This window comes from Petaurus breviceps, unplaced genomic scaffold, assembly GCF_028583685.1.
Source record: "Petaurus breviceps papuanus isolate PSGF00001 unplaced genomic scaffold, PetGlider_PUasm1.0 685, whole genome shotgun sequence".
Taxonomy (NCBI): Eukaryota; Metazoa; Chordata; class Mammalia; order Diprotodontia; family Petauridae; genus Petaurus; species Petaurus breviceps.
The window spans coordinates 1,190,826-1,207,065 of NW_027186455.1; the positions used below are offsets into that span (position 1 = coordinate 1,190,826).

Genomic DNA, 16,240 nt, shown 5'->3' on the forward strand with positions numbered 1-16,240 from the left:
TCTCGCCTCCTCAGCTCTCTGAAGCACAGCTGGGTCTGCCATTCCTGGTCAGCAAGGGTTCCCTCAATCTTCCTGGGCTAAGACAGAGAACTCCCCTCACTATCCTGAGGGGTTAAAGTTCCGGTGCCTAAGGCTGAGGCAGCTTCTCAAGCCAACTAACCCCAGGGTTTGTCACTAGCCACTTGTTAAAATGGAACCTAGCATGGAGGTGTTTACTCTTCACAGGGACAAAACCTCCTCTTAGAATTTTTCATCTCAAATTGTCTGGGGAGAACCCTGGTTATACCCCTGTTCTTATTTATCTCCACCCACACTTTGTTCATCCTAAGATGTTATTTCAACTTTTGTGGGGGAAAATCTTGAGAGCTTGGAATTTTCTGACCTACTCTGTCATCTTCCCAGAATCCTCTCTCCTGTTTGTGATTTCTAATGGCACAATAGTATTACATAACAATCATATGCCACAACTTATTCATCCATTCCTCAATTAATGGGCATCCCATTCCAATTCTTTGTCACCACAAAAAAAAGAGCTGCTTTAAATTAGAAGAGTACTTGTATAAGCACCCAAAAGAGTTTGGGCTGACTATCCACACTATAAGCACTAAGTGGATGAAGTATGTCCACTGTCCACATTATGACATAAATTTAGAAGGAAAACATAAAGCTTTCTCTAAGTATGTATAACTGGGACAGATGGTATGACTGAACAATGAGTTTGGATCAGAATTGACTAACAGGAGGAGAAGAATGGGTTGAATTGTCATCAGGGAATTTCAAAACTTCTTTTTTTCATGAAAGCAAAGGCATATCTTTTTAACATCAATATTCTATTGATGTTGCTCTCAGAGACACATGGAATTTATCAGTCTCAAAAGAGTTATAACTGAACATCACACAGAGGACAATGCAGAGGTAGGTGACAGGTGTGAGCAATCTGTAACTGTCATAAGGAACCTAAAAACAGAACAAACATGAAAGATATCATATAGGATGTATATGATAGGGAGGGAAAATGGGTGAGTCATATGGAAGCATGAGAGATGTCAGGGATAAGGGCCTTACCATTTTACTGAGAAATTTAAGACCATTCTCTACCACTTTTTCCCTTCTCTTTACCACTGAAATCACTCCTACTCTCTTCTGCTTGCTCTTAGTCTCTGATAATGAGGTAACCATCCTCTCCATATTAAGAGATCAACCTCTCCACATTGTACCCTTGATCTTACATTCTCCCATGTCTTTAGCAGATTTTCCCCTTCAAATATGCTGTTTTCTTTCTAATTTTCAACTTTTCCCTATCTACTGGTTCCTTCCCTAATGCCTTTATTTATGCTTAAGTCCCCTTTATTCTACTGTGTTGACCTCTGGCTTCTCCTGGGTCTTCTCTCATCTCTATTTTCATGACATCACTTTCTCCTGCTTCTAATACCTATATGACCACTCCTTCTTAGTCTCCTTTGCTGGTTCACCATCCCTTTACTCTTGGTATTCTCTAAGGGATTGTTCTGGATTCTCTTCTCTTCTCTCTTCACATGTTTCTTCCATGCATCTCTGTGCAGATAGTTCACAGCTCTAGTTCTACAAGCTTTAATCTCACATCATCAGTTGCTTATTAGATTTCAACCAAATGTTCCAAGGACATCTTAAAACTCAACATGTCTAAAATGGCTCATTATATTTCTTCTCAAACCCACCCCTCTTCTATTTCTGTCAAAGACACCACCATCATTCCAGTCTCCATTATAATCTTGGCTTGTTTATTTTCCATTTCTCACACTCCATTATCCCACATATCTAATCAGTTGACAAATCTTGCCATTTCTACCTCTACACCTCTTTCATTTGATCCCTTCTCTCTACTCACATAGCTCTTACCCTAGTTCAATCCCTCATCACCTCTTGCATAGATGATTGTAACCAATTACTAATTGCTCTTTCTGACTCACTCTCTCCCCACCTCAGTCATGTAGCTATCAAAATGATTTTTTTTTAACTGCAGATTGGACATGCCTCTCTTCTATTCAATAACCTCTAGTGTCTACCTATTGCCTCTAGGATCAAATATAAATTACTCAGCTTTGCTTTAACAGCCCTGCAAAGTGTAGCTTCAATTGATATTTCCAGCTTAGTTGTACAGTACTCCCTCTCCCACACACTAAGATCCAACCAAATTGGACTTGTCTCTGTTTCTCACATACAACACTCTTTTCTCTGGACTTTCTCACTGGCCAACCTCCTTGTCTGGCATGTATTCACTTTGTCTTACAGAATCCCTCTCTTCCTCCAAGACAGCTTGAAGCCTTTTACAGTTTAGCCAGCTGGGAGCCCTCTTATTCTAACTAGCTTGTATTTAATCTTGCTTTTATTATCTTATATTTAATCAGTAAAGAATTACATATGCACTTCTGGTCTCTCAAATTAGAATGGAAGCTCCTTGAGATTAGGGAATATTTTATTCTTTGTATTTATATCCCTAGTGTCTAGTATATTGCCTGGCATATAGCGAGTACTTAATAAATGCCTATTGACTGATCAGTTGATTGCATCTGCAGTATTTAATCCAGTACTTGGCACATAGTATGTTCTTCATAAATGTTTGTTGATTTATTGAACATAATCTTAGGAGGAATAAACTAATGAAGTGAGATTATTTATTGCTTTTTTCTGCCCTAGTGTCTTTTTCTGGGCCTTTGAGTTGGAGTAACTGAACGTGGTGACCCTTTCGAAAAAGATGTCCATAGTTAAAATAATTATAAATATTAATGAGTTTTTGCATAATTTTATATTTGCATATTTCTAACCACTAGATTATAAACTCTCCTATTTACATACAAATTTTCTCTCTTGCTCTCTCCTAATTACCTTGTCCCATGTTTTGTATATAAAAACTGTTTAATATATAGGATCATAGGATTTAGTTTTGGAAGAGACTTTGTAGATCATCTCATACAACCTATTCAGTTTATAGATGAAAGAACAGGTATAGAGAGTTTAAGTGCCTGTTCATTATTTCTTATTGCACAATAGTATTCCATTGCATTCATATACCACAGCTTGTTCAGACATTCCCCAATTTATGGACATTCCCTCAATTTCCAATATTTTGCCATCAAAAAAAGGGATGCCATAAATATTTTTACACATGTAGGTACTTTTCCCTTTTTTATTATCACTTTAGGAAACACTTCTTGTGGTGGTATTGTTGGATCAAAGGGTATGAACAGTTTGGGTGCCCTTTGGGCATAGTTCCAAATTACTCTCCAGGATGGATGGATCAGTTCACAACTCCAACGACAATGCATTAGTGTCCCAATTTTCCCACATGTTCTCCAACACCTGTTCTTTTCCTTTTTTTTTTTTATCATATTAGCCAATATGTTAGGTTTGAGGTGGTACCTCAGAATTATTTTAATTTGCATTTCTTTAATCAAAAGTGATTTAGAGTACTTCTTCACATTCCTATAGGCAGCTTTAATTTCTTCATCTGAAAACTGCCTGTTCATATTCTTTGACTGTTTACCAGTTGGGGAATGGCTTGTATTCTTATAAATTTGAATCAGTTCTCTATATATTTGGGAAATGAGACTTTTATCAGAGACATGTGCCATAAACATTGTTTCCCAGCCTTCTGCTTTCTTTTTAATCTTGGTTGCATTGGTTTTGTTTGTGCAGAGGTTTCTTAATAAAATTAAAATTATTTATTTTATATTTTGTAATGCTATCTTTTGTTTGGTCATGAATCTGTAACTCACAGGCAGGAGGACCTGAGTTCAAATATGACCTCAGACACCTGACACTTTTACTAGCTGTGTGACCTTGGGCAAGTCACTTAACCCCAATTGCCTTGTCTTCCCCCTGCCAAAAAAAAATTTTAGATGCTGTAACTTGCACATATTTTTAGTACTGATATTACTTCATTGTCTGTGGTGCCTTTTAGCAAAACGTAATTTACCTCCTTATCTCTTTTAATTAGGTTTATTTTGCTTTTACTTTGTCTGAGATCAGAATTGCTACATCTCTTTTTTTTAGCTTCAGCTGAAGCATAATAGATTCTGCTCCAGCTCTTGCCTTTACTCTGTGCATGCCTCTCTGCTTCAAGTGTGTTTCTTGTAAACAACATATTGTAGGATTCTGGTTTTTGATCCACTTTGCTATCTGCTTCTGTTTTAAGGGAGAGTTCATTCCATTTACATTCACAGTTACGATTACTAACTGTGTATTTCTCTCCACCCTATTTTTCCTCCTGTTTGTCCTCTCTTTCCTTTCACCCTTTCACTCCTCAGCAGTGTTTTGCTTCTGTCTACCACCTCCCCTGGTCTTCCATCTCTTCTGTCAGTCTCTTCCCCACCCCCACTCCCTTCCCTTTTACTTAATCTCCTCCCTTCCTACCTTCCTGTCAGGTAAGATAGATTTCTATATTCAACTGATTGTATATATTATTCCCCTTTTGAGCCTTTATTTATTATTCCCTTTATAAGGGTAAGGTTCTTTTTTTTTTTTTAAAGCAATCAGGGTTAAGTAACTTGCTCAAGGTTACACGGCCAGTTATTTCTGGGTGTGGTGCTGAGTGTCTGAGCCCGGATTTGATCCAGGTCATCCCGACACTGGAGCCGGTGCTCTTACTCGCTGAGCCACCTGGCCGCCCCTAAGCAATTGGGGTTAAGTAACTTGCTCAAGGTTACATGGCCAGGTATTTCTGGGTGTGGTGCTATGTATCTGAGCCCGGATTTGATCCCCAGGTCATCCCGACACTGGAGCCGGTGCTCTTACTTGTATAAGGGTAAGGTTCAAGTGATATGCATCACCCACCCTCCTATCTTTCCTTCCATTGTAATAGGTTTCTCCTGCCTCTTCATAGGAAATATTTTACTCCCTTCCTTCTGTGCTGAGTGTACTCTTCTTTCTCATCCCTTAATTATCTTTGTGTCATTCTCTCAAATTCACCTTATACCCGTAACCTCTATTTATATTCCTTCTGGCTGTACTGGCACAATTTTTAAGAATTACAAAGATCGGGGCGGCCAGGTAACACAGTGAGTAAGAGCACCAGCCCCAGAGTCGGGATGACCTGGGATCAAATCCGGGCTCAGATGCTTAGCACCCACCCAGAAACACCTGGCTGTGTCACCTTGAGCAAGTTACTTAACCCCGATTGCTTAAAAAAAAAAAATTACAAGGATCATCTTCTTATGTAGGGATGTAAATAGTTCAGGCTCATTGAATCCCTTGTGCTTTCTTTTCCTTTTTTATCTTTTTAGACTTCTCTTGCTATTGGAGATCAAATATTTTGTTCAATTCTAGTCTTCTCCATATGAAAGCTTGAAATCTTTCTATTTCATTGAATGACCATTTTTTTTCCTTGAAGTATTGTGCTTAACTTCACCAGGTAGATGATTCTGGGTTGTAGTTCTAGCTCCTTTGCCTCTAGAATATCATGTTCCATGACCTCTGATCCTTTAATTTTGCAGCTGCTAAAGTCTGTGTAATCCTGATTGTGGCTCCCCAATATTTGAATTGTTTCTTTCTGGGCACTTGCAATATTTTTTTCCTTGACCTGATAGTTCTATAATTTAGCTATAATGTTTCTTGGAGTTTTTATTTTGTGATCTCTTGCCTGAGGTGATCAGGGGATTCTTTCAATGCCTATTTTGCCCTCTGGTTCCAAGATATCAAGGCAGTTTTCCATGAAAATTTCTGTAAAGATGTTGTCCAGGTCCTTTTGATTATGGCTTTTAGGTACTCCAGTGATTCTGACATTGTATCTCCTGGATCTATTGTCCAAGTCAGTTGATTTTTCAATGAGTTATTTTATATTTTATTCTATTGTATTTTTAAAAATTTTTTTGATAACCTTGAGCAAGTTACTTAACCCCAATTGCTTAAAAAATTTTTTTTTTTGATTGATTCTTGATGTCTTACAGAGTCATTAGCTTCCACCTGACCAATTCTAACTTTTGTTTTGTTTTGTTTTGTTTTTTGGAGGGCAGGTGAGGTTATATGACTTGCCCAAAGTCACATGGCTAGTAAGTGTGTCAAGTGTCAAATTTGAACTCAGGTCCTCCTGACTCCAGGGTCAGTGCTCTATTCACTGTGCCACCTAGCTGCCCCCCAATTCTAACTTTTAAGGAGTTGTTTTCCTCAGTTAATTTTTGTACTTCCCTAATAAGTTGTTTTCTTTTTCAAAACTGTTGACTCTTTTTTCATAATTCTCTTGCATTACTCTCATTTCTTTTCCCAATTTTCTTCTACCTAATATGATTTTTAAGCTCCTCTTTTGAACTCTTCCATAAGTTCTTTTTTGGGGGGGTAGGGAAGGGAGGAAGTCAAGTCAAGGGGTTAAGTGACTTGCCCAAGGTCACACAGCTAGGTTAAGTGTCAAGTATCTGAGGTCGAATTTGAATTCAGGTCCTCCTGACTCCAGGGCTGGTGCTCAATTCACTGAGCCACTGAGCTGCCCCTCATAAGTTCTTTCTGGGCTTGAGACCACTTCTTGTTTTTTGTTTTGTTTTGTTTTGGGGGGGAGGGGTGTTGTCCATGGGTGTTTTGCATTATTATCCTCATCTGAGTTTGTATCTTGGTCTTCCTTGTCACCATAATAACTTTCTATGGTCAGATTCTTTTTTGTTGTTGTTGTTCATTTGTTTGTTTTTTGCTCATCTTTTTTTTTTTTGCTTTTTTTCCTTTCTTTTAAATTTGAGCTCTGCTTCCAAGGCACTGTCTCAGGCTTCTTCTACCAGTGGTTTCAGTCCATGGCTATTTACCTGGTGCTGCACTGATGTTACCCTGAGGCTCACGGGGGTCCCTCATGTCTGGTGCTGTGCTGAGGGAGTGAGGTCAGGGTATCTAGTACTATTGGAAGCCATAGGAGTCTGGCAGCTTACCTGGTGCTGAAGTAGAGTCCTGGTGCTGGTGTCTGACATGTGCTGAGGCCAGTGGGGTGTTTCTGTTTCCCTGGGGCTATACTGAAGCAAGTGTCAGTCTGGCCCCTGAAAGCTGCATGTTTGCCCAGAGCTACACTGAAGTACTAGCAGTTTTTGAGGCTGGAGTCTGCTGGTTCCTCAACTATGCTGAGACACATGAGGGGGGTCCTGGTGTTGGCATTTGCCTGCTCCACCACACTGGTTTGCTGAGGTGTGTCTTGCTACTGGTTTACTGGGATGCTTCCTGTCCTGGACTTTGTTTGCCTTTTATCTGAGTGAGACAGATCTTTCTTACCAATCTTCCAAGTATCTTGGGCTAAAATATTGTTCCACCCTGTCTTTTCTCTGGTTCTGCTATTCCAGGATTTGTTTGGGTGTGCTATTTATGGTTGTTTGGAGGTGAATATGAAAGAGTTATAGTGATCTACTGCTTATTCTGCCATCTTGGCTCATACCTTGGCTCACACCCTCCCTGCCCCCAACCCCCAATTACATTTTAATCTGGTTCCAGCTATACTACAGAGCATTTTGAGCTGCAAGTTTGACACTTCTGGTGTAGAGGGAGACTTTCATGGAAGGATATGATATACGGTTCACTATTCTGATGAAATTTTTTCATTTGTCAATAGTTGCTGAGAATATAACATTAGGGAAAGGTGGCTTAACAGTAGTATATATGAAAAACATCTAAGTGTTTTTTACAATAAAAATACATTAGGATATTTGAGCTAGAGGGAACTTTAAAAATAATGTATTCAGTTTCTAGCTCTATGTAAGTCAACAGTGTGATGTAATTGTCATATAAAACTAATCAGTTTTAGGCTACATGAAAAGGCTATGCAGAATAAGGACCATTCTGCTATGTTTTGATCAGACAATATCTGAAATACCATACTGAGTTCTGTTTGTCTTAATCAGGGATAGGGAACCTGCAACCTTGGGGTCACATATGGCCCTCTAGGTCCTCAAGTGCAGCCCTTTGATTGAATCCAAACTTCAAAGAAAAAAAAATTGGAGAGGCTGAGGGGGGAAAGGGACATTAATGCATTCTTGGCAGAGTTATTAATTGATTAGTCATTCTGGATAGCAGTTTTGGACTATGTCCCCAAAGTAACTAAATTACACATATCTTTGGACCAAGTCATATCACTACTAGTCTGATAACCCGAAAAAGATAAAAGAAAGAAGGGGACTCATATAAATAAAAAAATCTTTAAGACAGCTCTTTTTGTTTTATACTTATTCATTCCTTCCTCCCTCTTAGTAGATTGAGTTCGATATTCTAATCCAGGTATGGGGGAACCTGTGACCTCAAAGCCCTCTAGGTCCTCAAGTGAGACCCTTTGAATTCACACTTCAAAGAACAAATGCCCTTAATAAAAGGATTTGTTCTGTAAAACTTGGACTCAGTCAAAAGTCTGCACCCAAGGCCATAAGTTCTCCACCCCTGTGGCCTAGACAAAATCTAGTACATCACAAGAAGGCAGCCAGCATGATGAAGCATCTGGAAACCTATGAGAGTTAGAATTTGGTGGACAGTGGGGTGGTTGGTATGACAGCTGTCTGTATTCTTTTTTTTGGAGGGGCAATTGGGGTTAAGTGACTTGACCAAGGTCACACGGCTAGTTTTTGTGTTAAGTGTCTGAGGCCAGATTTGAACTCAGGTCCTCCTGACTCCAGGGCCGGTGCTCTATTCACTGCATAACCTAGCTGCCCCAGCTGTCTATATTCTTTAAAGAAGTATGAGACATTCTGTGTGGTTCCCAAAGGCAATACTATTAGCAAAAAGGTGAAATCAAAGAAAGAAAATATTGAATCTGTATTTAAAAACAGATAAATAAAGGCGAAGCTAATTGGTGCAGTGGATAGAACACTGGCCCTGGAGTAGAGGATCTGAGTTCAAATCTGGCTTCAAATACTTGATACTTACTAGCTGTGTGATCCTGGGCAAGTCACTTAACCCCAATTGCCTCACCAAAAAGAATAGTAATAATAGATAAATAAAAAGCTTTCCTACAGCTCTTGAAAATTGGGAAAATCTGTCAATAAGTAGTAAGCGACTTATAAAAGATTGACCCTAATCAGAGATTTAAAGGTTAAATTGTGTCAGGTTAAGATAGCTATTTAAGGCCCTATCCAACTATTGGGAAATTAATATAGTATGGTAGCTTCAGTCACTATCTATGTGACTTTTGACAAGTCACTTTTATTCTCTCAGCCTGAATTTCCTCAGCTATAATGTAGGAATTATGATATCAGCACTACCTACTTCCTAGTATGCTTATGAGGAAAACCACTTTGCAAACCACAAAATGTTATATAAAGGTAAGTTTTCATTCTGGGCAAAGCTGGGATGAGGGAAATGTAAAAATAAATTCATGATTACTAGTTAGGAGACCTAAGACATTAAACAATTAAATTAAGTAAACAATTTTAGAAATGAATATAATATAAACTATCCAGGTTTTTTTTAATGCTTTCATATACTTAATTTTTCCCAGCTTTGCTAAATTAACTTATTCATTTGCATGTTATTTTTAGAAGGGGGTAGAGGAGTTGGAAGTACAAACTTCTCATTCTTTGAAAGACATTACTTCTGTTGTACTGGCAACCACCAAATGAGTCAGAATTTCCTAAATGTGTAATTTAGCAGCCTTCTTATTGGTTTATTTTCTAGGCGCCATTTGAAACAGAGGCTGAGGGAGAAGGGGTTTCCTGCTTTCCATCTCAATAACATTGAAAAGGGAGCTTTCCCCAAGTTGTCTACTAACCTCTGCCAAAGGGAAAGGGCTTTTGGCAGCAACCAGGGAAGAAAAATATATGGGACTCGAAGGCATGAGAGAGAGCGCAGTCGTACATGCACACACACACACACACACACTCACACACACACACCACCCTTATAAGTCTGAGGGCAGCTAGTATACCTTATTCAGTTTTTCATAAAATCATAGCATTTGAACAGCCAGCTAGTCCAACCCCTTACAGAACAATTTTTAAAATGTTTTCTTCATTGAAATCTAAGCAGGGCAGGGAACTGTATTTTAGCTAGTTTTTCTTTATTTCTTTATCACTTAGCATGATGCCTGACACATAGTAAACACTTAATAAATGCTTATTGGCCAACTGTGGTGGCAAGGCCCCAGGCTTCTCATCAGAATGTGTATGTCCCTATTTTTATGTTTGAGTTTGGAATTTAATGAAAGTTTGAATGAATTCGAGGAAGAGCAGAAGGGAGGAAATGGGATCCAACTGCTAGTCCTTGTGATATGGGCTTCCCAGGTAACTCACTGGGTCAAGGTGGGAGCCTGAAATCACTGGCCTCACACAGAAGCCTTGCTTTCAGGGTCCTACACCTTGATCTCAGAAGCATGGCTAACAAGGTTAGGATATGCAGAGGAGGAGAGTCAGGTGTCAGTAGTTCCAGGTGTATTCCACACATTAAAAAAAAAATTTCTGACGCTCTTGGCTGCAGTGTCCTTTTTCCAGTCTGATTTCAGGTCTGTGAAGATAGGAGAAGCCCCACACAGGCAACAGTTCCCCTAATTTCTATGGAACTGTCTGGAAGGGCAGGGTCACCCCACCCTGCTAGTCACCACGGACTGGGTTAATCTATATCCATCCCGACATTCTTCTCTACTGACTAGTAGTAACAACAAACTCATAGGCATCACTTGAAGAGCAGCTTCAAGACTTGAGGCAGGTAGAACGTGAACTTGAGACTGAGTACGTCCCACGGACTTCTCACTGCAACGCATTCCTGATTTTCTGACACAAGCACCTCTAAAGTGAATTTACCCGGTTTCAAGTTGTCTCCTCCCTTGGAAACTCCATCCTCCCCCCCTCTTATTCCCACCCCTCCCCCAAATAAGGAAAGAAAGAGCTAGTGGTGGTGAATAACGTGAAGAGGTCTGTATTTTTGTAAGATGTGTAATATAGTAACTGCCTGAGTGAGCGCTCTCTAAGCAAAGTGGAGGGCGGAGGAGATTCGAGCCCCAGTTGGAGCAGCGCGTCCTTGAATAATGGTTACACAACCAGCCTAGGGCCTGGTCTCTTGCCATGGGAGCAGAAGAGGATGGACTCAAAGAAAAGATCTAACAAATGTACCAGCTCCCTCCCAAAACTAAGCTTGCATCTCCCCCCTTCTTTAAAAAAACAAAAAAAAAATGGGGAGGCGGAACTGGAGGAGGGCTGGAATTGGGGAGGCGGGGTGTCCTAGCCACACCCTCTCTCTCTCTGAGCTGGCAGTCCTCCCGAGCGATCTCTTACAGCTGTCACCGGTGCCCCGCGCTGCCTCCCGGCTGACCCCAGGTAGCGTGATTGCCTTCTGGGCTGGGGATCCTCGGGGGTGTTGGTAGGGGAGATTGAGGCGGAGGGACCTGCCTCACTGGGATGGACAAGGTGGGTTGGGGAGCTCTTGGTACTTTCGGAGCAATCTCGAAGTTCAAAGCAAAGTCAGTCCCAGGAGCTGGGTCTTTCGGTTTGGGTCAAGGGTGCCTGAGGTTGGTGCGGGAATGAAAAGATAGTTCGAGCAGCTGGCTAGGGGCCTCCCCGCCCTCTGGTTTAGCCCTTCTCCAACTAATCCAAACACCGGCCCCGGTGCGATGGAGTTTTAATCTCTACCCTTTTGCCCTCCCTTTGTCAATTTGAGTTTTTATCTGCGTTGAGTTTAGCTCCGCGTTTCTATGGTGGTGTGTGTACCGCGTTGGCTTTGTGTGTTTGAGAGGAAGAAAAAACAGAAGTGAAATATCAAGCCCAAGAGGCAGTGACGGTTGTGCCCATGACGTGACATCTGTGGGCTGTGTGGCGGCTGGCGCTTATTTATAGTTTAAATTGAAATACGCCTCCTTTCCCCCCTCCCGCCCTCCAGCCGCCCCCGGCAGAGAGTAGGGGAGTTGCTCTGTTTCTCTGTAAATCAAGAAATATTCAGCTGTAATGCAAAACAGCAACAGGGTGGAAATGGGACCAGAGCCACCAAGGCGATGTTCACAGATTGATCTGAAAACTTAAATCTGCTAACTCAAACTGCTTTCTCTAAAGTGAAAATATATATACAGTTCCGTGAAAGTACCAGATCTCCCAGTTCGCTCCGTGTGTCTCTTGACTCCCTGCCACCTCCCCACGCACACACTCCTACCACAAATCCTCTTATTTCAGTAGCTCAGCAATTGGGATCCGAATTGATGCCACCTCCCACTTCCCGCTCAAATTGCTGCATCTTTTATTTGCCCTATGCCCTGATATTTTAAATTGGAGACCTGCGAGTATTGTGCATGTTTTGTTCATGTGTTCCACGTGTTGGTGCTCTGAGAAGGGCTTGGAGGCTCTCTAAGAGGAGACACCTGTAAGGAAGAGACTATCTGTTTGGCAATTGGGAGACCCAAGTTTTACTCCTTGGTTCTGTCATTACCTAACAATACGACTTTGAATAAGTTTCTTCCCTTCTCCGAACCTCAGTTTTTTCATCTGTAAAGCAAAGTTACTGGAATAAGAAAGCATGTCTTAAGGTGCCTTTCAACTCAAAAATTCACGGATCTCAAATATTTTCTAACTCCTAAGTGCCAGGACTCTAGAGTCTGACATAAAGCATAAGTCAGTCAGCCCTGAAGGGTTAGCAAAGACAATGTTTTTTCTCCATTGTTTTTAGAAATCTTTACAAGCCAAGGGTCTTCTGACTCACACTAAGAGAATCCCTTTGAGATCCTAGGGAAGCCAGCCCTAAACAAGTGACTGGTGGGAGAGGGTGGGGATGGCCAGAGAAAAAACCATTGGAAAACAATCTGCATGTCAGAAAAAGAGAAATGTGTCTACCAATGGATAGAAATGTGTCTACCAATGGATAGAAATGTGTCTACCAATGGATAGGAAACAGCTTAGTTTATAGACTGATGGATTTTTTTAGAAAGTACTTTTTGGTGAGTGGGTGATAGGAGCATGGACAATGGGAATGATTTTCCATATTTCCTGTAACCTTGCACCAAGATGGAGGGAACACCCTGTATCTTTGCTTCTTTACTTTCCCTTTGGGACAACACATTCCACTACCAGGAAGACATGTTCTGGATTTGCAGCTGTGCCAAGACCCTTAATACAGTGGCATCAACTTTCATTATGGGAAGCCCTTGTTGGAGCCAGCATCCTCTTGCAGTTTGTGGGGGTGGAGACCCATTTGGCAGGGCTTTTCCTTGAAATTGTGTTTTATATAGAGCTCCTTGTGACGGCACTACTTATTGGACTTTGTATTTTTCTTTAAGCAATTGGGGTTAAGTAACTTGCTCAAGGTTACGTGACCAGGTGTTTCTGGGTGGGTGCTAAGTGTCTGAGCCCGGATTTGATCCCAGGTCATCCCGACTCTGGGGCTGGTGCTCTTACTCACTGTGCCACCTGGCCACCCCTGTACTTTGTATTTTTAAAAGGTAATAATGAAAACACATGTACACAAGAGGTTCAATCTTTTCCTCCTGAGGTGTCTTGGCCAGTTGTGGCTTACAGTTAATTTTGCATGCCTGCCTCCATTTTATAAAAATGCATTAAAGCTCATGTCTCTCACATGGTTCTCAGGCATGTGCCTAAGGCATGTTTTGTCTGGTATATAGATTAAACCTCTGAGTTCCTCACAGTCTCCTCCCTTCATTGCTATGCAGTGACATGTGCCAGGTTCCTAAGATGCTTGGGGATCCCTTGTTTAGTGGCAAAGGAGGCTTCCCTTTGAGTTAGCTCAGGGAAATAGACCAAATGGGCTTGGGAAATAAAAAAAAAATTTACTTCCAAATCTCAGCAGAAGCTCCATGTGAGTCCTATAGGATAATATAATTTTATATCACATGGAGCATATATTTAGAGCAGAAAGGGACCTTAGAGATAATTTCATTTAACTTCATGTTACAGTAGAGAAAACAGTGGCACAGGGACATGAAAGACTTACAGTGTATTAGTTACATAAGTAGGACTCAATCCCAGGTTTTCTGTCTCCCAGACTTCCTCTGCTACATCATGTTACCAGCCCTAGTCCTAATGCTTTTTAGCTGATGGGAAGAAAAATTTGTATTAGACTTGTTAGAACTGGAAAGGACTTTCTTTCATTGAAGACCCTCCTTTTAAAGAAGGATTCTGAGGACCAGAGTAGTACTCAACAGGTACTTATGGAATTTTTCAATAAACGTCCCACAGAGAGAGAGAACACTGAGACCCAGTAAGAGAGTGAGGATTTGAACCCACATCCCTTGACTCCAAAGCCAATGCATTTTTCATGCTACCATGGGAAAGAAAGTCATTTTCCCAACTTAATAACAGAAGCAGGACTGACAAGAAAATTCGTAGGTCCCTGGACTTCTAGATCTCTTCCACTATGAATTAACATTGACATGGATGATGATTCTCAAATACTAATTCATTAATTAAATTTTCTGGGGTCATTGTAGACATTAGTGTGGTCAAGTAGAAAGAATTCTACTTAAATTCTGTCATTTTATAATTCTAGATAGTAGGGCAGATATGCTTATTTCAGAGATGAACAAACCAAAGTACAGAGAGAAGAGATATAAGGAACCTTAATTTTGTTATCTATAAAATAACAAGGTTGGACTTGATGCCCTTTGCAGCCAGGAGAGCTGAAACGATTATCTAAGGTCACAGGCTTAATTAGTAGAGGAACCAGAATTATTTCTCAGGTTTGTTATCTGATTGTCCAGTGTACTTCCTACTATATTGTGTAGCTTCTTAAAGATTGTTGTAAAAAATAAAATGAGATCACCTATAGGTTTTTATTTAATGAAGGCAGTAGAGAGTCATTATTACTATTATATAAATGTCAGCTGTAATTATTATAATGCATGTGACTTGCATAGACTCACTTGACCAGTATACAAAGAGCTTTCACATCATGTATCCCAGGTTAAGTGACAAATGATATGACACAAATAACTATAGTTCAAAATAGTAAATGTATCGAGGAGTCATACCTTTCTGTATGAGTTCAGAGGGGGAAGATAATTACAGATAATTTGAAGAGAGGTAATATCAAGTACTTCCTGGAGGTAGTGGCATGTGAATTGAGAATGGATCTATAAAGAAATGATAGGAATTCAATAGATGGGAAAGTGTGGAGGGAAAATCTTCTAGGCCTAAGGGATAGCATGAACAAAAGTGGGAAAGAGCAGGGATTGAGGGGGGAGCAGCAGACAATCAGGTTTTACTAAAGAATAGGTTCATGGAGGGGAGGAGTAGGAGGTAAGGCTAGCAAGGCAGGGTATTGCTAGATTAAGATAGGGTTGAATGCCAGAATAAATGTAAATTCACTGAGATTTTTGAATAGAGGCATGAGTAAGGAAGAAGACCCCAACAGTAATCTCTAAATTTTTTTGGTCATGGACTCCTATCAGCAAAAAAAAACTTGGACCATGTACCCCAATAATTGTATATTGACTTAATTATAAACTACATACATTTTGTTCAGTCATGTCCAGCTCTACGTGAAAAAGTCCATGGGGTTTTCTTGGTAAAGATACTAGAGTGATTTGCCATTTCCTTTTCTAGGTGTCCCCATTTTACAGATGAGGAACTGAGGCAAATAGGGATTAAGTGACTTGCCTAGGTTCATACAGCTAGTAAGTGTCTCATGCTGGATTTGAGCTCAGATCTTCTTAACTCCAGGTCCAGTACTCTATCCACTGCACCATCTAGCTGCCCACACACGTACTATTGTACTAATAATTATGTTATAGTACAAAACTTACACAATTTAAAAAGATAAGATAAACTAAAATAACATTTTGAAAATAATATTTTATTAATTATATTTTTAATGAAAGCAATGTGATTGTACATGTTTTATTATTTTAAAAACCTTGGATGCTTTGTGATACAACAATTAGAAGATCTGGTTCTAAGTTTAGCTTTTTTTCAGCATTTGATTGAATTGTTGTGAGATATGGAAAAGATACCATATATTAAAGATGCATAGCTTTGAATGGAAGAAGTGCATATAAACTGCACTTACTAAATCATGATAATCATTTTTTAAATGTCCATCCATCAATCATACAAAGGTTTTTGTTGAAATCTGGTTAACAAGTTTCTTTCTTCCCTGAGGTCAATCAAGTAAACTTGTAGACTAATAGGAAGGTGTATTTTTATATTTTTACCAAATGGTTTTTGATTTAGAATTTTCTAACCTGTTTTAAAAATCTTCCATTTTGGAGTTTTTAAAACATGCAAATCTGAGAGCTTTTGTAGATGACTCACTTGTGTTGTTTTCAGCAGCCCAGAAAAAAAATATTCCGAAGGAGAAGGTGGTGGACAATGTCAAATGCTGCACA

The 16,240-nt window shown here is 40.0% G+C and overlaps 1 protein-coding gene across 4 annotated transcripts in view; it reads left to right on the forward strand.

Moving 5' to 3' along the window:
• Positions 1-16,240, forward strand: part of SYNE3 (spectrin repeat containing nuclear envelope family member 3) — a 237,184-nt gene that overhangs the window by 14,929 nt on the left and 206,015 nt on the right. The window contains exon 1 of one of the 4 annotated variants that reach the window (XM_069104244.1): positions 10,895-11,234. The exons of 2 other annotated variants lie outside the window; for them this stretch is intronic. In XM_069104244.1, coding sequence (XP_068960345.1) covers positions 11,090-11,234 — 145 coding nt within the window. In that variant the 5' untranslated portion in view covers positions 10,895-11,089. Of the gene's footprint in view, positions 1-10,894; positions 11,235-16,240 lie in introns of those variants that run through there. One more of the 4 variants, XM_069104247.1, reaches the window with a different exon arrangement.